Source organism: Oncorhynchus mykiss, chromosome 13 (genome assembly GCF_057628025.1).
Source record: "Oncorhynchus mykiss isolate SJ-2025 chromosome 13, ASM5762802v1, whole genome shotgun sequence".
NCBI classification, from domain to species: Eukaryota; Metazoa; Chordata; class Actinopteri; order Salmoniformes; family Salmonidae; genus Oncorhynchus; species Oncorhynchus mykiss.
The window spans coordinates 51,601,728-51,623,266 of NC_143034.1; the positions used below are offsets into that span (position 1 = coordinate 51,601,728).

Genomic DNA, 21,539 nt, shown 5'->3' on the forward strand with positions numbered 1-21,539 from the left:
CTGGCCTATAATAATTTAAACTTGACATTTAACTTGTACCATGTTATCAAAGTATTCAAAGAAGTTAACATTGTAGCAGTCCTGCAAATGAGGGGCAAAATACGACGAGAGAACTCAATGGTAGGAATAACGTCAGTCCAAACAATTCAGACTTTAAAACAAAGGGTATGAAAAAGCTGGACACATGCATACAAACGCATAAAATAACATTACGCTGCTACATATGTGGCGACAAAAGGCACTACAACTTTCGTCGGCTCACGAGCAACTTGACTCTCGCTAGCAAGTGTAGCCACTAGACAACAATGCAGCAGTACACAATACACAGAAGTGGTGATGGCTCGGTCACAACGCTAACTAACTGCCGTAAGTATAACAACACTTCAGACACCATGTTACAGCGAAGTTGTCTGAACAGGTTCAAATAAATAAACCCCTACACCAATCCAATACTGATAATGTACATGGTGTCACCTATCTGATAAGCTAGCTATGCCACCTTACCTAAGATTGATAAGAGCTAACGTTCAGCAAGATAGCTACCCAAACATCAAAAGCATGCATCTTTATTGCTTGCAACGCTCAAGTTAAATATCTAACGTTAGCTAACTAGCTGGCTATCCATAAATGGTAGCAATCTTCAGATAGTTAAATTATAGTAACTTTAGCTAGCTAAATTGGCTAACTAGCTACCTAATACATTCCAATACTGTGAGTTCACAACTTGCTCTACGTGGACTATCCCATTGTTTCAAGCGGGCAGATAACTTCAAACTTTCACTTCAGACCATCACACTGGGAGGGCAATTAGCCAGTCAACTTTACTTTGACCAGTTGGGTAGCAAGCAAACCCTTACTACTACCACCTAATTGGTAGCTAACGTTGGCATCACAACTTGGCTGATGATGGATGTGGCTCATTCATGGGAACTTAGTAAAACAAGCTGGTTAACTTGCTAGGTAGTATAACATCCCTGAACAGCTAGGCAGGACTGTTATAGCATTTAAAATGTTTACCGTTTCCATCACTGGCGGAGACTGAGAGAGCAGGGGATGATAGTTTAGGCCTCTTGGCTGAAGGCGGGCCTGACTCCAGAACATTATCGGCCATATTTTTTCACGAATTAAAAAATAGCTATATATCCACAAAGGATTGGCTTATTCCCTTGTTTGCGTCCGAGTTCTTTCAAACTTCCCTTCTGTAAATGTTTGTGATTCTTCCCCCACCGTTTAGGGACGGTAGGGGGAAAAGAGGAAATTGCGATACACTCTTCCTCCTTTCAGCGTTCCAACTCTCGATCTATGCTTATCCGTCGCTATCAATCCCCCTCCCCTGTCAGAGATGTTGTTCCTTTACAGATTTCTCCGAGTTTAGAAGGAGGAGGGAAGGTGGAGTCGATGAAAAAGACAAGCAAGTAGGCCTTCGACAATCTCATTTAGCCTCTTTGGAGTCGGAAAAATTGTCCCAAGACCTGTCCTCCATAGCAGCATCAGTCTTTTCCGCCATAGTCGCCGGGGATATCGAGTGTTTAATTCTAGAGCACTCTGCTGAGGGGTCGTGTCCAGGGAAGCAAAATGGGAAACGCGATAAACACAAGCGAACCGTACCCCAGTGGTAGCTTTGGGGGGCCTCGTCTCATGCAACAGTTATGAGGGACCCGAAAACGGAGAAATCTTCCACTTTGTCTGATTTGCCATTGCAGTTAATGCAATTTGATCCCAACATTACCACAAAGTAATGAGTTGTCAAATAATACAATTATGGCGTTAGGTCCTTAGTCTAATAAAAAAACCACAGATTAATGTGTCCCACAGTGACAGAATATCAAAATCATCCCCATACGTAAATTGGGATCGTCAAGAAACAATAACTTGATAGGCTTATCTATATTTTGGGCTATGAAACCGGGATACCCAGTCCCAATGAGTGATAGTGGTTTAAGAGGCATTTAAAGCATCGGTTAAAAACCTCGAATTCAACACTGAAAACAATTCGCATTGTCTTTTAGATAAATACAATTGTATAGGGGTGCAATTCAGATCTGAAAAAAAATACAGTGAAGCTGACTGATCAAGTTCCGTTCTCCAATAGGATAGGCTGTACTACACCTATGGGCTCCTATTCGATCAATTATTTCGATGCACTTAATACATTTCCCTTAACATCTACATCGTGTCATTATTTTGTTAGTTTGTCAATGTACGGCACTAAATTGGAAAAAATAACGGACACTGAATGCACATTTGGATGTTGCACCCCTTTGCGCGATTATGCCAATTACATGCAATGAGGTTAAATTGAAGCAATACAATTTTGAGCAATTAGTTTGTCCTGAAAAATAATTTAGGCTAATTAAGGCAAAAAATCGCTTAGTTCTAGCCCAGAATGTGCCAATTCATGTCCTATCAGATTGATTCAATTAGTCCTAGTTTTATTTTGCAGAGGACGTTTGGTTTACTTGCCCAAGTGTTTGCGATTTAAAGCTTACCCAAGAAAGGTCTTCAAAAGGTAATCATATAACCCACTGCAATAAGATCAACATTGATTAGAAAGATTAAATTGGTTGATAAATATTGCAAGAAATCATCGGTCACTGCGTATGCTGATTTAGGTTGCAATGCAAGTGACGAAAAAAATCCCGACCAAGAACAAGAGAATACAGCGATGAGCGAAAATCTGATAAAGCGAGGGGGGGTCGCAACAATATTATGGCTATTTTAGAAAAGTGTCAAGCTTCGTCCATAAGATAATGATAGCAACACCCCCAAACATATTTGTGGTCCACAAAATCCTTTCATTGAGTCTTTGTGGTGGTAAATGCCCCCCCTTCACGATTATCCTAATTTATATTTTCCTTTAAACCTGCCTTTTACACCCCCTCAAATACCCAATATACATTTATCGGTATATTTGTCTATGCGGGCATTTTTTTCATCTGTGGCGATGGGTAAATTATGATTTTTTTTTCGTGTTTTATTTTTTCTTTCGCTCGCAGGTTTTTTTCTTCGTTAAATATATTGCCTTCTTCCGCCTCTCCTCTCCGCTCCGTAAAAACACCCCTTCCTTGGATTTTCAAATAATATCCTTTTTTCACTCCCTCATTCTTCTTCTGCCTTATCTTTTGTTTTTACTTTTATCCCTCTTTTCGCACCGACACGACATCGCCACTCTTTCACCGGCGGGTCTCGGAGTCGCTATTATCCGCGCTGAAGTCGCTTTCTTTCTCGGTATCTCCTGCCTCTTTCGGTCTGTCCGCACAAACAAAATGGCGGCTTGTTGTTTCTACTCCTCTGACACGGGGGATGGTTGAGGTACAGCAATATTAGGCGTGAAGGGGGTTGGTACTCGGGATTGCCCGGAAAATCATTTCGTATTTTTTCGGAGTGGCAATACTAGTGTTATCATCTGTAGGGGGCAGTCGTGTTCCACCAACATATCAGAATATATTTAAGAGGGCGCTTCACTTCTCGATACAAATAAGATTATCATTGCGGCAAACGATGCTCATATAGGCTATATCAGGTGTCTCATTTAAGTAGATTTATGACCAACTGTTAGAAATAATATAACTGAATATTCTGTTAACAGCATTTAATTAGACATGACTATGTATAAAAACTAACACACACACATATACATTTGTCTTCAATAAACTCATCTCAAATCCCAATATTCCTAATAAATGAGATGATTCTTGCACAATAGAGCCATTATCTAATGCTCTCCTATCCTGCAAGGAACCTGTGAATTGTATTAGTTTGTGAGAACAGACATTTTCTATTTTTATAGTAGAAAAGACAATGAAAACATTACCACATTCAGATCCATGAGGAATAATCAAGCAGTCCTCCAGAAACCCATATAAATAATTGGGAAAACAAGTGATGCTAGTGAATACATGGTAGTGGATGTACCACAGCCTGTGGTAAATGTTTGCTGCCAGTCAAAAGATAGCCTGTGTTAAAATGTGTTAAGATTTTGTGGTGTTCATTGCCACAGTTATAAACTGCGGCTCAACTCTCAAAGAAGTCTAAGAAACTGGAGATTGTGGCGGCAGCAGAAACGTTTTGGGGATTTAAGGATTTTATACTGCACAAAAATGTCAACGCAAAAATGCAACAATTTCAAATATTTCACTGAGTTACAGTTCATAGAAAGAAATCAGTCAATTGAAATAAATAAATTAGGCCCTAATCTATGGATTTCACATGACTGGGCAGGGGCACAGCCATAGGTGGGCATAAGCCCACCCACTTGGGAGCCAGACCCAGCCCATCAGAATGAGTTTTCCCCCACAAAAGGGCTTTATTACAGACAATCCCCCAGTGACAATCAGACAATCCCCCAGTGAGAAGAAACCAGATGTGGAGGTCCTGGGCTGGCATTGTTAAACATGGTCTGCGGTTGTGAGGCCGGTCAGATGTACTGCCAAATTCTCTAAAACGATGTCGGAGGCGGCTTATGGTAGAGAAATTAACAGTAAATTCTCTGGCAACAGCTCTGTTTGGACATTCCTGCAGTCAGCATGCCAATTGCACGCTCCCTAAAAACTTGAGACATCTGTGGCATTGTGTTGTGTGACAATACTGCACATTTTAGAGTGGCCTTTTATTGTCTCCATCACAAAGTGCACCAGTTTAATGATCATGCTGTTTAATCAGCTTCTTGATATGCCACACCTGTCAGGTGGATTGATTATCTTTGCAAAGGAGAAACGCTCACTAACAGATGTAAACACATTTGTGCACAACATTTGAGAGTAATAAGCATTTTGCATCTATGGAACATTTCAGGGATCTTTTATTTCAGCTCATGAAACATGGGACCAACACTTTATATTTTTGTTTAGTATACATCTGAAGCACTTCGAAGGGATATTGGCGCCGGAAGACAGCCCGCCCTCCCAGGCTCCCCCTGAGCCTGTGTAGGGATCAGATCAGTTTATTTTTTAACAGTGAAGTTGTTTTGATATTTTCTTTTTGGTAGTTTGTTCATTTTTTGTTGGTAGTTACGCTTTTTGGGGAAACCCCGTTTCCATCCCGCACAGTAGCTGGCAGGATGCACATTAAATTGTGCAATCGCCAATACCGAAGAAGAACCCACTGAAATGTGACCAGTCACTCGAGAGGGATGAACACTCACTCTTGCTCACACTCAGCATTTTGAGGAGTGTATACGGTCACACTCCAGTTAGGAGCAAGGTATATACCCTCCCCATGTCTGGTCTCTCTCAGCCCTAACTCTGTGCACAGGCTCTTTCAACATCAGCAATGGTTTTGGGTGTGTCAGAGGACAGGATCAAGGGGTTTATCTCGTCTTGAATCACAACGTCGTCCTCTATTCTCACCCCAAGTCCACGGAATCGCTCTGGAACCTGGTCATCGTCCTCACATATGTACAGCCCTTAAAGAGAGAGATGGACTGGAGTGTAGTCACTTGATGCATTCATGCACACACATACATTAAACACTGGAACAGTAGTGCTTCAGTGTTTGTATAGGAATCTCTGGCTGTTTCACTGGGAAGGCTGGGTTTACACTACACAACATTCTCCTTAGCTAAACATAAATGATACTTGTGTAAAGTTACATTCTACCATGTAAACTATGTGGAGCCCACTGTGTGTGTGGTGAGTGGTGCAGTAATAAAGTGTTGCCTCTAAGGCAGAATACCCCTAGTGGAGTGTTAATCCAGCCTAAAAAGTGCACAGTTTCTCAGTTTGTCAATCAGTTGAATATGACTAATATGAAGAACTGAACTGTGTGAGTGAGAGAGAGATTGTACCCTTGCTCATGTATACAGTACCTGGCTCTATTGTGATTGCCATTCCAGGCTGGAGGGGCTGAGAGCGGGAAAGCTCAGGGGTATCGTGCACATCCATGCCCAGGTAGTGACCAACATGGTGGGGGCAGTAGCGCCGCGCCGCCTAGAAGCAGCAATACAGGTCACCGAAGCAACAAAGTACACTGCATGCTCAAGCTCTGCACTCAATGTTCCAATATCTCACGGAAAATGCATTCTATGTGGTGATAAAGTTACCTTCCATTACAAATCTAGGTTTATCTATGGTCAAGTTTCAGTTTGAGAAATGTAAGTTAATTTATTACTGCTGGTATTCATCTACTTTTATCTATCAATGACATCTAAAATTTGTATTTCAGGAGGGAAGGACTGTGTTGGTCCCATAAGTACAAATAAAAATGTATCTACCAAAATTACCACAGCTTTCTTATTCAATGAGCATATATTCTAAATATACCTGCTTAACTGGACAACATTTGGATTGGAGTACACTATTAATCTCAATATTGAGGCATTTGCTAGTCAGGATTGTTAGTAAATATTTCAGTAATTGATTACACTTTAATTCGCAATCTAAAACTTTTGAAAGAGCACAGCTGCTCAATCAAATGTATATTAAACTTTGGTTTGGCTTGATTTCTCCCCCCGAGTTGAATTGCTACAGAAAAGTGATGCCTCGATTATAGGTAGTACACAGGGATATTGTGCTCTGCAAAGGGTGTAATTAGGTCACTACTTTACAGTTTAAAATGGGCCAGAAGACGTTAATGTCATTTCCTGACCACAGACCATTCGAGAGAGCACAAACATAAAATATCCAAAGTTCCAGGATTTTTTGCCCAGAAAATATTTTAACTGTGACTTATAGGGTCCCTTCTTTCAGTTCTGTGTCTGCCTTTCATTTTGACATATATTTATTGTCACATACACCGGATGGGTGCAGTGAAATGTGTTGTTTTACAGGGTCAGTCATAGTAATACAGCACCCCTGGAGTAAATTAGGGTTAAGTGCCTTGCTCAAGGGCAGTCAGATTTTTCACCTTGTCATCTCATTTATTTGAACCAGCGACCTTTCAGTTACTGGCCTAACGCTCTGATCGCTAGGCTAACTGCCATCATGGGTAGGCTTAACACTTTATAATAACGGTCAGTAACAAACCATTTACAAGGCATTTAAACAGTTTGCTCACCATTTATTAATCATTACTCAAACATTAGTACATCACACTACTACAACAGTGTGATGGTTTTGGAATAAAATGTTCAATATATTTCCTTAAACATCCTGTGTTGTGTTCTTTTAACTTTAACATGTTCTAAGCCAGGTTTTCCCAAACTAGGGGTTGCGACCCCTGGTTACCTGATTTGTAGTGGGGTCACGAGAGAATTTGCATTTAGTTCATAGAACTGGGGTTACATCAGTAATTGATGCATCAGTAACTGATGCTAAATGCAGTAATGAACAGAGCGGTTTCTGTTTTCTTACTACAACCGAGTGGACAAGATTAGGCACTAAATCAGACTTGGCGTGATGTTCTTTTCTACACAGAAGATCATACAACATTATTGCGTGATAATCTTCTGAATTTCCCAATACCTTTCTGATGCATTTCAAACCATACCGATTGAAATACTGTCAAAAATACTGTCAGAGTGATTTGTAATAGACTCAGAGCCAAAACTTTTTAAAGTAAACATTGGCCGTTGATTACATCACTTTTATTTTTTTTTTTTACATGGTGGGGTCACTATTTATTTTCATTTTTTTTTATCCAAATGGGGTCCCAGACCAAAAAAGTTTAAGAACCCCTATTCTAGGCCATTTTGAGACCATCTGGTACTGCTAGAATGCCTAACATGGCAATGGCATGTCCATCTTTTGGTGAGAAATTACACTGGTCACTAAACATTTATAAAATAACTATAAATCGAGAAAGCAAACCAATATCAATCGCTCCGGTGCCATTGTTGAAAGCTCCTCCACCACACGCCGGTCTTGCTGATTGCCTTCTCTCCTACCCAGCCTCCCAACACAAGCCGGTGTGATACCTAGGCTACTCCTGTGGCGTGCTGCAACCCTTGGCCCCGACCTTTCGGTCTTCTCCCAACTACCATCAAGGCCTGATTATTGTGCAACCTCATAGGCCTAATATTTTTAATCGGAGTCTTAGAAAATAGTATGGCTATTTCTCACATTGATCGTTAAGCTACAAACGAACATGTTGCCATTGTCTACCCTAGACTCTTACACTGAGGATGATGAATTTAGGGACCGATGCCCCATAAACACGGAGAGATTTTAGTGTTTTTACCATGTTGCATCCTGGGAGAAACTATACGCTTTCCTGGGTATTGCACTAGAGAACGCTTCCTGTTTTTCACATTCGACACGGAAGAAACTGCACGCTTGCGTTTACATGTCTAGATTGTTCTGTCGGTAATTAACCATGTCTCTGGACTGTACGCATTTTGAAATCAGTGGCGTTAAAGACTGATTCTTGTACTGTCTGAATCAAAATGTAAAACCCGATCTAGACTTGACATTATTTTTGCTGATTTTTAAAATATTTATTTAACTAGGCAAGTCAGTTAAGAACAAATTCTTATTTAAAATGACGGCCTACCCCGGCTAAACCCTAACCCAGATGACGCTGGGCCAATTGTGCGCCACCCTATGGTACTCCCAATCACGACCAGTTGTGATACAGCCGGAAATCAAACCAGGGTCTGTAGTGACACCTCTGGCACTTAGACCACTGTGCCACTCGGGAGCCCTTTTACTGTCAGGAAATGTGCAATCTAACTCAGGTCCTGACATTTCTTACCAATCTGAATTAAAAAGGTCAATGGTCTGAAGTTTCTACACATAAATGTAATAATTTAGGATTATAAAGGACCTATATGGTTTATTACTGAACGTTATTAGTATTAGTTATCCAATAGGTTTTTTGATACACAGCATTAACCTCTAATACCCTTTCCTAGCCATTGAGTCTCCATGGTCCCCTTAAGCCACAAAATATAACCTATTACTTTCAATTAAATATTACTATTAAAACATTTGAGTAAGTAAGCGATCTCATTTACATTGATGCTAAACACCCTTCAGTTATCTATGCATGCATTTGATATCATTATCAGTTAACCTGGACCTGGAGTTATTTTCTCCAACCATGGAACTACTTTGAGCAGAAGGACACAGCGACACTGAACGTACCTTAAGTGTATCAGCATCACTGGTGGAGCCCTTCACGATACCCAGCTGTTTGAGTTGGCGTCCCAGCAGAGCCAACATGGTGCTGTAGATGTGGTCCAGACTGGCTCCTGGGGAGCACAGAGACAGACAGGCCTTCTGCACCTCCAACACCCCCTCATACAACTCTGCCTGGGCAGGGCTGAACCTGGGCTCACCATGCAAGAGAGGGGTAGAAAAGGAGACTTCATTAAAAGGAGGGAGAGAGGAAAGAAGGAGCGAACATCCAAAATGGTATCTCTGTTGATGCAACTTACTTTCCGTTCACCGGCCAGGTGCGAGTAATATCACTGACATAACAAAAGTATTCACACCCTCCATCAAGTAGCACCATCTCCCCATTCTGAGAGAAAGAAAAGACAAGGAATTGGGCAAAGTCTTATTTGTCTGGACACAGACAGAGTTACTGGTAGATGTAGTATGTGCCATTGTGGCAATGCTGGGGTGTTAAGAATTCTAAATCTTCTGACCTCAGAATTATGGGCCCACATTCAGCAGCAACATTGCATATGTCCCTTCACCTTGACAATCTGGTTGTTGTTTATGTAATGAAGTGTATTGGCTCGGTTTCCACCAGCAACCACAGGAGGATAGGCCAAGAAATTGGCTCCATGGGCACGGCACTCAAAATCAAACTGGGATTGAGAAAGAGATTCACATTAACATTTCATCATTATCGTTGCTACCATAGGTGTTAAACCATATTTTCAATGACAACACACCATAATTATGTGTCTAAAGACCTGTAACACACCTTAGCATACAGTAGAGCTTCATCAATATCCCCTTGAGACATACTCATAGTCTTCTTGAATGCCTGAAAGAGGGGATGCAGAGGGTTTATGTGAACAGTTGAGAGTGCTTCACTCATGGCGTGTGTGAGGTGACTCACCTGTGCTGTGATGCGACCAGCCTCCTTCATGAGAGCCACCTCGGCTGGGCTCTTGAGGGCCCTGAGGGAGTGTGTAAGGGGTCTGAGAGAGCGCACCATGGGGCCCCCTTCCAGCAGAGGCCGAACATGGGTTTGGTGGAGCCCAGGGTGGCAGGGCTTGGAGCCATCATACCACACAGTGCTACCTGAGAAGGAACAATCAAAGTAGAATTGTTAGTGATATAGTTTGTCTAATTTCTTTACATCACTTTGAAATGGTTCAAACAGTTGCATTTGTTTTTGGAATTAAAATTTGATCCACAATTTGGAGCTACGTTGCTCAGGCTTCTAATCCCTAATTTTTCATCCAAAGAGTAACATTTACTCTAAAATATGTATGTTCGAATGACTTTCCCCTAGTTACCCCCGACCTTTAAGGCTTTTGAGTACAAGTCCCAACTCTTCTGTGCAATGGACCCTCTCGACCCCGGTCAACGCTGCCGCCCCATCCTTCCCTGACCTGGGCCCGTCCCACAGCTCACTGGCCGGGTCCCTGCGGGGTACAAAGAGGATGGCCTGGTCCGGGCGGCCAGTACCACACAGAACCAGGGCGCTGTCTGGTTCAAGGATGCCTGTGAGGTAGAGGAAGTCCTGGTTCTGGTGGAAGGGGTAGGGGATGTCATTGGTCATGTAGCAGATTGGGTGGGACAGGACAATGACGAGGTGTTTGTTGGACGAAGCAGTGGGTCCCAGCCGATCTGCCTGAACCTCGATGAGAGAGGCCAGTCTTTGCCGACGGAGATCAAACTCTGTTTGGGTTAAGCCAGGGGTCACCTCACCTATGACAGAGAGCAAGAAGGGGAAGAAGCTATAAACCCACCATTCAAAACTCCCTGAAGCGACTGCACTGTACTACACAACAGTATTCATACCCATAGTTTGCTGTTGTGAATAAGATAACAATGAGCTTTGATATCGGGTAAATTATGTAGAGTAACTGATTGGCAGAAATGGGACATAGCTGTATGCCCATGAGTACATTCACCATTTTTGATGAAGTGTGGATGAGTGAAGGGGCTTAGCTGGCCGAGGTATCTTGGTGGAACCTTCCGTGGTTTCCACCCTCCTGGTATAACGGAGACATTCCGGCATGGGCACCACAGATGACCTGCAGAGAGGTTACCAGTGAGGGAAAAGTTTGCTAATAAATTCAGTTATTTTTCACCTAGGTCTTACAGAATCTTCCACAATCAGCTGGCCATACAAATCTACATGATTTAAGATTTATACATGACATTATAAGTTGATCCTATAATAAAAGTATGACATATCATTGGGGAATAACATGCATTGGGGAATAACATGCACCTTCCATCTTGCTGAGGCATGCATTTGTGTTATACAAACATACAATGTGAAATTAGCTTGCATAAATCATAGGGAAGATCTCAATTGCATTCTCCACGCGTCCTCTTTTAAAACTCATTGGATGAGAAAGCAAGAGGTCCCGCCCCTCGGACCTTCTCCTCCAACAGGATTTGAGTAAAGGACGTCAATGCGTACACAATTGTGATCTTGACCCTGACTACAGTAGTTAGATAAACTCATTTGTCTGGACAGTGGCCAGATATAAAAATGACAATCTACCATTGTAATAAAAATAACCAAATATTTCACCACTCACATTGACTCCAAAACTTTGAGTGTGACACCAATTGGGTAGTGGATCTGGTCAAAATGTTAAGTGAGGGCAACATTGTTGCAAGTCGGTCAGACTATCAGCGACAGTTAACTCCCATCATCATGATGTCCATAAGTGGTGGCGCTAAATTGTATTGCGGTATACACAATTACATAAAATATAAATACTTTAGCAGACTAAACATCAAACGTAAACTATATAAAACGACTACCTCTTCATACGACAGCCAACATGTAGGAATTTGTGACTATCATGTCGATAAATGCGTCTGTCTGCCGTGCTTGTAAGGTGACAAGTTTCAGCCTCCCCTGTAAGACAATCGTTACCATTGGTGGAAGTACAATATTAGGTTTTTTGATTGGATAGCAATTATATGACCTCTTTTGTTTGCGACTTGATCCCTTTACGCAGGACCTCATCGCTTGTTTTGTTTGTCATATGTTTCTATCTAATTAATGCCTGCGTTAAAAACATCTACGGAACAACATACACCATCGACTCGTAATTTATAGCGATTGTTGTGGCGGCTTGGTTGCATCCCTCTACTCGAAGCTACCACTCGTTGAAGATCTGTCTGGTCATACAGGTAGCTAATCTAACCCTCATACGTTGTTTTATTGGAAATAATTCACCTTTCTGGTTTGTTTTCCCTGATTTTATCATGCATTCATATAATCCCCACGGCATGACTAACTCGACAAAATTCCAGAATATTCTATCCTCACAATCCATGCTACATTTCTGCACGTGCCCTGGGACAAACTGTTTTCTGAGATAAAGGAGTTAGCTAGTTTACTAATAATACTAAATGAGGCTGTGCAGCACATGTGTATGCTATCAATGCTCATACTTAGTTGGCAGTTTCATTTTTACTTCCTCGCACTTTCTTGTTGTGTAGCGTGTGCTGGAACTGTGAAGTGAGAATGGACCCGCGGAAAGTGCATGAGTTGAAGGCCTTCGTGAAGTTGTGCGACGAAAATCCCTCCATATTGCACCTTCCCGAGCTCGGCTTCCTCCGGGCCTGGTTACAAGGGTCAGTTGATAATCCTTCTGTTTATCGCACAGCGTCAAGCGTGCAGTTGCTCTTTATCGTCAAAAGTAGCGGGCCACTATCTGTTAGGAGTCAGATCAACCCATGTTAAGAACCCGGTTTATTCCCCGGATATCAATAGTATTAGAATTAATTGAATGAAGTCATTGTTAATGCAATTTCGTGTGATTTTTGTTGCCAATTCCCCAACTACCCTGAACGGGAACGCCGCAGTCACACCCACTCACTGCTGCTAAATATCAGGCATATTTCTCTCTGTCTGATATAAGTCAGTACAAAGTACTTTATTAATTGAATAAAATATAGGAATTCCTACTGTACTAAGTAATACACCAACATGTACTGGCAGCAGTTGGCAAAATTTAAAGGCTCATATTGGAGAGAATTCAAATTTGAAAGAAGATGATCTTTTTTTCAGAATGGGAGCAACAATTCCACAAGCCCCCCAAAATGACTCTTCATGCAAGGTATAAGTATGACTTGTTCCATATATCCTTCCAGTTGCTATGTTTGACTGCCTACCAGTACAGTTCAGCCAATAAAACTAATTCATTTCAGGGTGGGTGTCCATGTGCTGGAGCTCCTCCCCATGCCTCTGCTCCTGAGCCCCATGCCCCCTCTGAGAGTGAGGAGAGTGAATTAGGTATGTCCATGGCAGCTTTCTCACACCTGGCCCACACATTTTCCCACAGTCACCCATTGAGTTCGTAAAGAAAATGGGTACACAGGCCAAAAGGAAATTATTTTTTCGACTCACACACCATACCAATAAATCATCACCCAGACATTTACAGTTCCATTCCATCTAATACATTCAGTGATACAGTGAATAACAAACAATACTTTGCATGACCACACAGTTTGTAATGCTGCCTTATAAACTGATTGCTAAGCTCTTGAGCAGTGCTTATACAAAGAGTGGCGATTATAGCATGTAAATCTTGGTGGGGGAAAAAAATTATAATTGCACCACTAAACGATAAATTAATTACACTATAACGGTGACACGGTGTCCACAAACTGTTAAGACCTACATAAAGCTGTCCCTACAGCAGTTCCAACACCTTACCACTGCTATACTTGGCCACTAGCGGAGCCTTGTCTGGCAGCGAAACAGTTCATTCAGCCTCGTTTACTGCCTTTTAAAAATAAAAATAAACAGATGATATGACTGACTTGCTTAAACAAATGTGGTTTCTACTGACAATTGAGATGTACAAACTATGGCATAAGGGGACGACAAGCGGATAAGAGGTCATCTATAATTTCGATTAAGACATTAATGAGCGAACCAGGACGGATGTAGTCAATATAACTATTTGTTCTGCACTTTTGAAATGTATAGCGACATAATTCAGAACATGGGCTGTTCTTAGTGTTTTCCCTGTATACCAAATCAGAACCATAGGATAAATAAAGGGGGCATATAAGCACACAATGAAAGCTCTTACAATATTCAATGATGACATTTCTCAAACAGGTTATAGGCTACATGTGCACCACTGAGTCAGAACAGTAAAGTTAGGTGAAATTAAGAGGTGAAAATAGACCAAATTATTAGGGTGAGGCACATGGTCTACTAACAGTTTACTACGCAACATATACTTAGTATTACTTTCCTAGTTACAGTATACATATCTCCCTGGCATATTACATAATTTATGCAGCAGCATATAAGACATTTTTGGACTTGTGATGTGCTCACTTGAACAGGAAGGTCCTTCGCAGGAACATTTTGTCATCAAAAAAAGACAGGGGCCAGATTTACATTTCCGAGTTGGATTTGGATGACGGTTCAAAACGTATATTCCCAGTCTGAGCTCATTTATTCCCGACTTCCCAGTTGCAATTCTTGCAGTTAGCCACTGTCACAAATTCCTTCCAAACCACTCATTGTTGAATTTGCGATTTCCAATGAGCACCGATGCATTTTATCTATTAAATTAAGTTTACATTTAAAAAAAATACATTTAACTATAATTTCTCCATTATTTATTTTCATATGACAAGGATTAAAAAGGATTTGCCTGTAGATTGTCTAATTGATGACTGCTAGATAAGATTTTGAAAGTAAGATGTTGACATGATCAGTCCAATCAAAGCTACTGTACATGTCATGATTTGACGTGATTTTATCTGTGGCCAATGACCTTGAGCCTTCTTGGAAGGGCACTACTAATGTAATTAGCAGGAGCCAAAGGGCTTGAATTTTCGATGTCTACTCTTACTACTTGGGTGTGACTTAGTGTCCCCATGAGTGACAGAACACTGAGCCAATCACGGCGCAACGCTCCTATTTTTTTGGCTTGCCCCACCGCCACAGAAAGCACTGAGCTAGGCTGAAAGACCATATTTGTATGTGGCTTTATTAACTCAATTATATATATATATAGATTTATTTTACATTGTTTGCAAACTGATATGTGACTCGTATTAATGCCAAAATAACATGCAAAACAGGCAAGCCCACAAAAAAATGTGGGGATTAAAATAGGTGGGGCCCTGTCCCACCCCTCCTGAATGACGGGTTGCCACTGTATACAACATACAATAACGGAATTAGAGGCGCAAGCTTTCAGTGTCTCTCATATCTGCTAAAATTCTGAAGTCCTTGGTGGATCCCTTTGCTTCTTCAGAGATTGACCAAGATGGGGTGATTGAGCCAGACACAGACGAACCTCAGGAGATGGGAGACTTAGAAAATCTGGAGGTGAGAATATTTACTCTACTGAAGACATCCGTTATAAATATAACATAAGGATGGGAGAGTGCATGAAGTGCTTTTCATTTGGGGAGTTTCTGCAGATGAGAACTAATGAGAAATGCATCTAGTGAGCATGCAAGCCCTGAAGAAGACTGCTTGAAATTTACCAGAAAAAGCAGAAGACCTCTTGGCATCTCATATGTCTTGCAGATAAATAGTGTGTTCTTGTTCCTTTAGGTGACAGATGAAATGATGGACCAGGCCAACGAGAAGAAGATGGGAGCTATCGAAGCGTTAGGAGAAGGTGGGTTGTTTGTTCTAAGGTTCTTGCATTGACATTGCACTGACCTTGTAGTAAATCGGGAAGACATTTTAATGACCAGTGGTTATAAGTATCACTTTTTGGTGCTGTCAAATACAGGTGACTTGCAGAAAGCCCTGGACCTCTTCACTGAAGCCATCAAACTCAATCCACGGGTAGCTATCATGTATGCCAAGAGGGCTAGGTGAGTCCCACTGCTAGACTTAACAATGCCATACCACATGATGTGCTCTAGTACATGATCACGTAGTATTCATACAGACTGACGTATGTTCTTTGCCAGCGTCTACATCCGGATGCAGAAACCCAATGCAGCTAAGCGGGACTGCGACAGAGCCATTGACATCAACCCAGATTCTGCCCAGCCCTACAAGTGGAGGGGGAAAGCTCACAAGTATGCTGCTAGATAGGCTGCATATTCAAACTCCGACACAATGCAGTTGTATATGATTTATAAGTAATACAATATAGGGGGGTGCCGAGTATTCGGACAAAATGAGGATAGTAAGGGATATGGGCAATTTTCTGGATACGATTGTGATCGGAGTATTTTGTTATAATCTGTGATCGGAAAAAAATCAATTTGAGGGTCAACACACATCTTTCTCAAGTTAGTCAGTAATGTGCAAGGTTCTACATGGTCTAAATAGCTCAACTGGCTGTCTGTCTAAAGAAAAGAGATGGCTGTACGTTCATCATGCTGCTCTGATTGGATAGAGTGAAGCTGTATTTTTCTGTCCACTCACGTCATCATTTCACCAGATCAGTGTTCCTTGCATATTTTTCGTTCTGATAAAGATCAGTTTTCCTTGCATATTTTTCGGTCTGATAATTTAGATTGCTGCTTCCTGCTATGATAAATCACATGGCGAGGACGTTTGCTATCAAGCTATCTATGTGCATAATATCTAACATGCGAGGCATGGGTAGGGGGAAATATGAAACGCTGATGGGCATTCTGACTGAGTGTCAGCAAACTTGGCTCCCCGCTGCAAGTTGGGGACAGACATGCTGCTCCTAATCTGCAGCTTTATTTTGCAGTGAATGTGTAAGGAGGTATTTTGTCAACATCTAATAAGTCCATAGGTAAATAAAATATTTAAACACTTCTATTTTTTCCGGTCACGGGTATCATCCGATCCGACTATCAACTGTCAATTTACAGATACGATTACGAGTATGGCCATTTTGGCACACCCCTAATACAATACTTTGAGTCTCTTTCCTCTTTGTGTGTCAGGTTGCTGGGGCACTGGGAGGAGGCAGCGAAGGACCTGGCCACTGCCTGCAAACTGGACTACGACGAGGACGCCAGTGCCATGCTGAAAGAGGTCCAGCCCAAGGTACCCAGCCACTAACTGTCTTTTTAAACCAGAGCAGTTTCAAGGTTGTCTGGTCAATCAGTGTGTTCTGGTCTGACTTTCAACTCATGCTATTTCTCTACTCAGGCTAACAAAATCATTGAGCACCGGCGCAAGTATGAGCGCAAGAGGGAGGAGCAAGAAATCAAGGACAGGAAGGAGAGGGTAAAGAAAGCGAGGGAAGAACATGAGAAAGCTCAGAGGGTGAGTGTTTGGTGCAAGAACAGAGAGGAGAATAAGAATTTCAAAATAATGTGTCAACATAAACATTTTTTAAAACTCTGCATAGGAGGAGGAGGCTCGACAAGCAGCAGGAGGAGGTGGCTTCCCAGGTTTCCCAGGTAATAGGGAATATGGGTTCATGAAATGTCTTGATGATAAGTCGATTAGCTCAATCAGGTTTGTTAGTGCAGGGCTTGAACAAAGGCCTGTAATCCCTGGCCCTGTAATTCTCCAGTACCTGGGCTAGTGACCACTGATCTACATTATCTGACCATCGCCCAAGGGTCCATTGGAGCCCTGTAATCGCATTAATCCTGGGTTCCTTGTCTCATGCTGTAGGTGCTGGTGGTTTCCCAGGGGGTGCTGGTGGTTTCCCAGGGGGTGCTGGCGGTTTCCCAGGGGGTGCTGGCGGTTTCCCAGGGGGTGCTGGCGGTTTCCCAGGGGGTGCTGGCGGTTTCCCAGGGGGGGCTGGAGGCTCTCCTTTCGGCATGCCTGGTCTGGGAGAGCTCTTTAACGACCCGGAGGTGCTCAACGCCATGAAGGTACGACGCTCCTTAAATTGAAGTGTTTGCAGTCTTACAGTTAGCGCTTGGATTCCATGTCAGTATCCATATCTAATCCCATCTCTCCTGTGTTTTTTTCTCAAGGACCCTGAGGTGATGGCAGCTTTCCAGGATGTGGCTCAGAACCCAGCTAACATCGCCAAGTACCAGGGTAACCCCAAGGTCATGGCCCTCATCACCAAGCTGAGTGCCAAGTTCGGGAGCCCTTCGCCCTAGAGGAGAGGTGAAGAAAAAAGAGGGGAGCGGGAAGAAGAACGAGTGGCGGGAGAGTAGCAAATGGATGTTGTCAGGTGTTGGGAGAGCTAAAAAGCTTACTTGAGATTATTCCACTGTGTATGGATCAAATGGGTAATGTTGATGGGCAGATGGGTAAAGAGGAGACTAGAGGCATGCAGCAAGTTTTACACTAGACAAGGGTTTGTGGAGGGGTGCTCAACAGCAACTCTTATACTGTATGTTCTTAAAGGGAGCCCACCTATTTGGGGCTGTTAGCTCTTAGTGGTTCCTCAAGCAAACTCATGGACACTGATGGGAACACTACTGGTTAATAATGGGGAATCAAAAGAGCCTTCTCATTTAGAATTCCCATTGACTTCTATTGCCACCCACCCCATCCCTTGTTGTTTTTTACCTGAATCTGGAATAGTCAAACAGGACTCACACATTAGACACCAGCTCTGAGGAACATTTTAGAGACATTATTATATGGAGTTATCATCTTCTGTGTTCTCTACTGAGCCAATCAAAACTATGGATATTTGTTTTCTATCAAGAGTGGATGTGGTAAAACTATTTCCCTCAGGTTTTCTGTTTTACTCACTTTCACTGTAACGTACATTTTTTTTCATGTCTGACTCTCCTTCCAAATGCAAAAAACAAGTATATTACTCTTTTGTTTGATTTTGAAACCGTAATGGAAATATCAATTCAAATCAATAAATATTTGGTTGTTGCAAATTATTTTGTCATGGTTGTTTTAATCAGATGAGTTGGTTATTCAAATGTAAGTTCCCATTATTCCCCATAGTGAACACGGATCATGGCATTAGGAAAACGTTGTTTCATTTCACCAGTTCTGAATGCCCTTGGTGCATTTGTCAATTAATTCCCAATAATGTATCATTAATCTACTTGTCAAGAGGCACAAGGCGTGTACATTTTTGTCTACAATCAGAATGCATATCACATTTATTTGTATATATCCACCAGTGGAGGCTGGTGAGTAGAGGATGGCTGTAGTAGCTGGAATGGAGTAGATGAAATGTAATTTGTGGATGGAGTGTTTGATTCCATTCCAGCCATTACTATGAACCGTCCTCCCTTCACCAGCCTCCACTGATAACCACTGTATGAATCGCGTTGGTTCCCATTTCAGTCATGCATTTCGTCACGTGGGTCAAACAAACACCCTAACATATTGGTTGACAGTAGAACCTCCCACAATGCAGGCGATGGCTGCAGAATGAAGTTGTTGAAGAGCAACTGCAGAAACTTGCAGGGATACTGTATATAATGATTAGATAGATGGCTTGCCTCCGCCCTAACAAACATGTAGGCAGGCGCAAGTCAGACAATTGTTATCTCCATAATGCTTCGAAAGGCAGTGGCAATCACTGGGCGCGTTCGTCATTGCAGACGATTTTAAAAGCAAGGCGTGACTGACTCATTAACAAATCACCTTGCATCATAAATAACTATTTAATATTGTTTGTAGATAAGTCAGTCGGTCCCAATTCACCCATGATAGATCACAGTTTTGATGCTCTATAACATGTTTCCATCCACAGTTTTATGTATTAAAAAAAAAATGAAGAAAAGACCGCTCTGATGGAAACAGGTTTCGGTATAATTGTAAAAATGCTACCGATAAATTGCTAGTGGCGATTGAAACGCCTTTATGCGCAAAAAATGATATAAAAACCATCAAAGTAAACGTGGAAACACGATGATCCGGTGTGTGGTCCTCCCACTACGACCCAATAAACCATGCAGTTTATTAGGATAAAATGAAATAATTTATGATGAACTTCAAAGGGTGCTGAATGTGCACGGTGATATTCATACTCCTTTCCAATAAATATTGAGGTTCTGATTCTGGTGAGATGATGATCGATGCTTGACTGCTATTTACTAAATAAAATAGTATTACTCTTATCCATAATAGTCAAATTATGTAGGCTATTAGCTACATACTTTATTTAATCTGTAGCCTAATCAACTGCATGCTTTCCCGGCGAGTCATAGTTGGAGGACCACACAACATGTCATCACGTGATTCCAAGTTTACTTCATTAATATTTGTACATAAAAGCGTTTCCACCGACATTTCTCGCACAATTAATTTTACCAACAGAAAAATATCCCATATTTTTTGTCGACATTTGGACAGTTTAACGTAACATTTTCAGTTTCCATCAGGCCTATCATTAGACTTTACTCACATAAAAAAAAAGTTGTATGGAAACCTTGTTGCTGGTGGGAAAATGCGCATATTTTCTTTATGCTGATTTTAGAATATAAACATGAATATCTGTAGTCAATTGGATGGAAACCTAGCCACTGACTAATTGGGCCTTGTGGCCTCCAGCCTGTACCACAGGCTGCTGTGATAATTTTCACTGTTTTTTTTTTATTATTATTTTTTATTAACAACAAAGCAATACATAAAGCACATGAGGGAACACAAGCATACATAGATTACAAACAATGGACAATCGAGCTAGGGGGTACAATATCACATTACAATTACACAAAGACCTTAAGGGACATGCATATACTTACAATTCAAACAGCTTTTTTGTTAGTAGAGCATTTAACCGTCTTAAAATACAGTTCAATTTATTTTTGTAGGGTACGGAAATGTGGTTTTCTGTTTGTAAATGTACATTTGTGTATATGAAATTTGGCCAGAAGAATAATGAAATTAATTACATAAAAATGTTTCAGCTTATTTCTATTGTATGTAAAGAATCCAAACAGTACATCTCTCCACAATAGTGTAAAATCTTCATAAATGTGTTCAATTATAAACCTACTGATGTCTTGCCACAGTTTTCTTACACGCATACAATGCCAAAAAAGATGCAACACTGTTTCTGGGTGGTCATTACAAAAGGAGCAATTTGAGTTGATGTTTTCCTTAAACTTCTTCATATAGTGGTTGGCAGGATAATATTTATGAATAATTTTAAAGGAAACTTCCTTAATTTTGTTAACAAGTATGTATGTGTGTGGCAACATCCAAACTTTTTTCCAACAGATATTATCAATAAATCCATTCCAATAAGGCATGACATAAGGTATACAACATCCTGCTGAAACAAGGATCGTATCGCTCTGTTGTTGAATGGGCCACAAGAGAAACAAATCTTTCCTACTGATGAGTCAACAGGGTCAATAGAAGGTAGGCTCTGAGGGTCAGGTCTTGACACATTCCTGAATAACATAGTAATACCTGAGGGAATGGCATCTAAAACAATTGCAAAATCTTTAGGTGTTACAGGGACCTTGTAAAGTGATAAGAATTCTTTATAACTGAGTGAACGACCCTCTGCATTTACCAGTTGGCTCACCAATAGGATATTATTTCGGAACCAATATTCTAAAAACAGATAGGTATTTTTATACAATATATCCCGATTATTCCATATATAATATCTGTGTGGAGAAAATTGTGTTTATAAATTA

General features: G+C 41.3%; 3 protein-coding genes across 26 annotated transcripts in view; 1 reads left to right on the forward strand and 2 right to left on the reverse strand.

Moving 5' to 3' along the window:
* LOC110486410 (histone acetyltransferase p300) overlaps positions 1 to 3,298 on the reverse strand; it is a 28,849-nt gene extending 25,551 nt beyond the window's left edge. For all 20 annotated transcript variants that reach the window (XM_090196545.1, XM_090196542.1, XM_090196546.1 and 17 more), the window contains exon 1: positions 1,018 to 3,298. In XM_090196545.1, the coding sequence (XP_090052671.1) occupies positions 1,018 to 1,111 (94 nt within the window). In that variant the 5' untranslated portion in view covers positions 1,112 to 3,298. The remainder of the gene's footprint in view (positions 1 to 1,017) is intronic.
* A 1,485-nt stretch (positions 3,299 to 4,783) lies between these two features.
* LOC110486411 (xaa-Pro aminopeptidase 3) lies at positions 4,784 to 11,946 on the reverse strand. 3 transcript variants are annotated; one of them, XM_090196547.1, is made up of 10 exons: positions 11,841 to 11,946; positions 10,973 to 11,095; positions 10,359 to 10,766; positions 9,949 to 10,133; positions 9,811 to 9,873; positions 9,578 to 9,691; positions 9,314 to 9,399; positions 9,021 to 9,204; positions 5,807 to 5,927; positions 4,784 to 5,404 (listed from the first exon to the last, which is right to left on the reverse strand). In XM_090196547.1, the coding sequence occupies exons 3-10, from the start codon at positions 10,615 to 10,617 to the stop codon at positions 5,238 to 5,240; spliced, it is 1,179 nt and encodes a 392-aa protein (XP_090052673.1). In that variant the 5' UTR covers positions 10,618 to 10,766; positions 10,973 to 11,095; positions 11,841 to 11,946; the 3' UTR covers positions 4,784 to 5,237. The 3 variants fall into 3 exon arrangements, 2 of the variants coding, with proteins under 2 accessions (XP_090052673.1, XP_021413674.3); XM_021557999.3 differs by having other exon boundaries at positions 11,612 to 11,946; XR_016485967.1 differs by lacking the exons at positions 4,784 to 5,404; positions 5,807 to 5,927 and having other exon boundaries at positions 9,184 to 9,204; positions 9,527 to 9,691; positions 11,612 to 11,946.
* Positions 11,725 to 18,809, forward strand: LOC110486412 (hsc70-interacting protein). Of its 3 annotated transcripts, none has more exons than XM_021558003.3 (13): positions 11,725 to 12,215; positions 12,528 to 12,662; positions 13,099 to 13,147; positions 13,239 to 13,323; positions 15,317 to 15,390; positions 15,622 to 15,688; positions 15,806 to 15,890; positions 15,990 to 16,100; positions 16,947 to 17,049; positions 17,155 to 17,271; positions 17,357 to 17,408; positions 17,629 to 17,831; positions 17,937 to 18,809. In XM_021558003.3, the coding sequence occupies exons 2-13, from the start codon at positions 12,553 to 12,555 to the stop codon at positions 18,066 to 18,068; spliced, it is 1,188 nt and encodes a 395-aa protein (XP_021413678.3). In that variant the 5' UTR covers positions 11,725 to 12,215; positions 12,528 to 12,552; the 3' UTR covers positions 18,069 to 18,809. The 3 variants fall into 3 exon arrangements, with proteins under 3 accessions (XP_021413678.3, XP_036798357.2, XP_090052678.1); XM_090196552.1 differs by having other exon boundaries at positions 12,001 to 12,215; positions 17,357 to 17,407; positions 17,649 to 17,831; XM_036942462.2 differs by lacking the exon at positions 12,528 to 12,662 and having other exon boundaries at positions 11,990 to 12,215.
* The last annotated feature ends 2,730 nt before the right edge of the window (positions 18,810 to 21,539 follow it).

Excerpts from the sequence above, each read along its gene's own strand:
- LOC110486411 (XM_021557999.3), bottom strand. The coding sequence starts at position 11,684 with ATGTTGCCCTCACTTAACATTTTGACCAGATCCACTACCCAATTGGTG. Across the intron at positions 9,874-9,948 it reads CTGGTCGCATCACAGCACAG|GCATTCAAGAAGACTATGAG; the intron begins GTGAGTCACCTC and ends CCCCTCTTTCAG. Across the intron at positions 5,928-9,020 it reads GTGATGCTGATACACTTAAG|GCGGCGCGGCGCTACTGCCC; the intron begins GTACGTTCAGTG and ends TGCTGCTTCTAG.
- LOC110486412 (XM_021558003.3), top strand. The coding sequence starts at position 12,553 with ATGGACCCGCGGAAAGTGCATGAGTTGAAGGCCTTCGTGAAGTTGTGC. Across the intron at positions 15,391-15,621 it reads GAGACTTAGAAAATCTGGAG|GTGACAGATGAAATGATGGA; the intron begins GTGAGAATATTT and ends TTGTTCCTTTAG. Across the intron at positions 17,272-17,356 it reads AACATGAGAAAGCTCAGAGG|GAGGAGGAGGCTCGACAAGC; the intron begins GTGAGTGTTTGG and ends AACTCTGCATAG.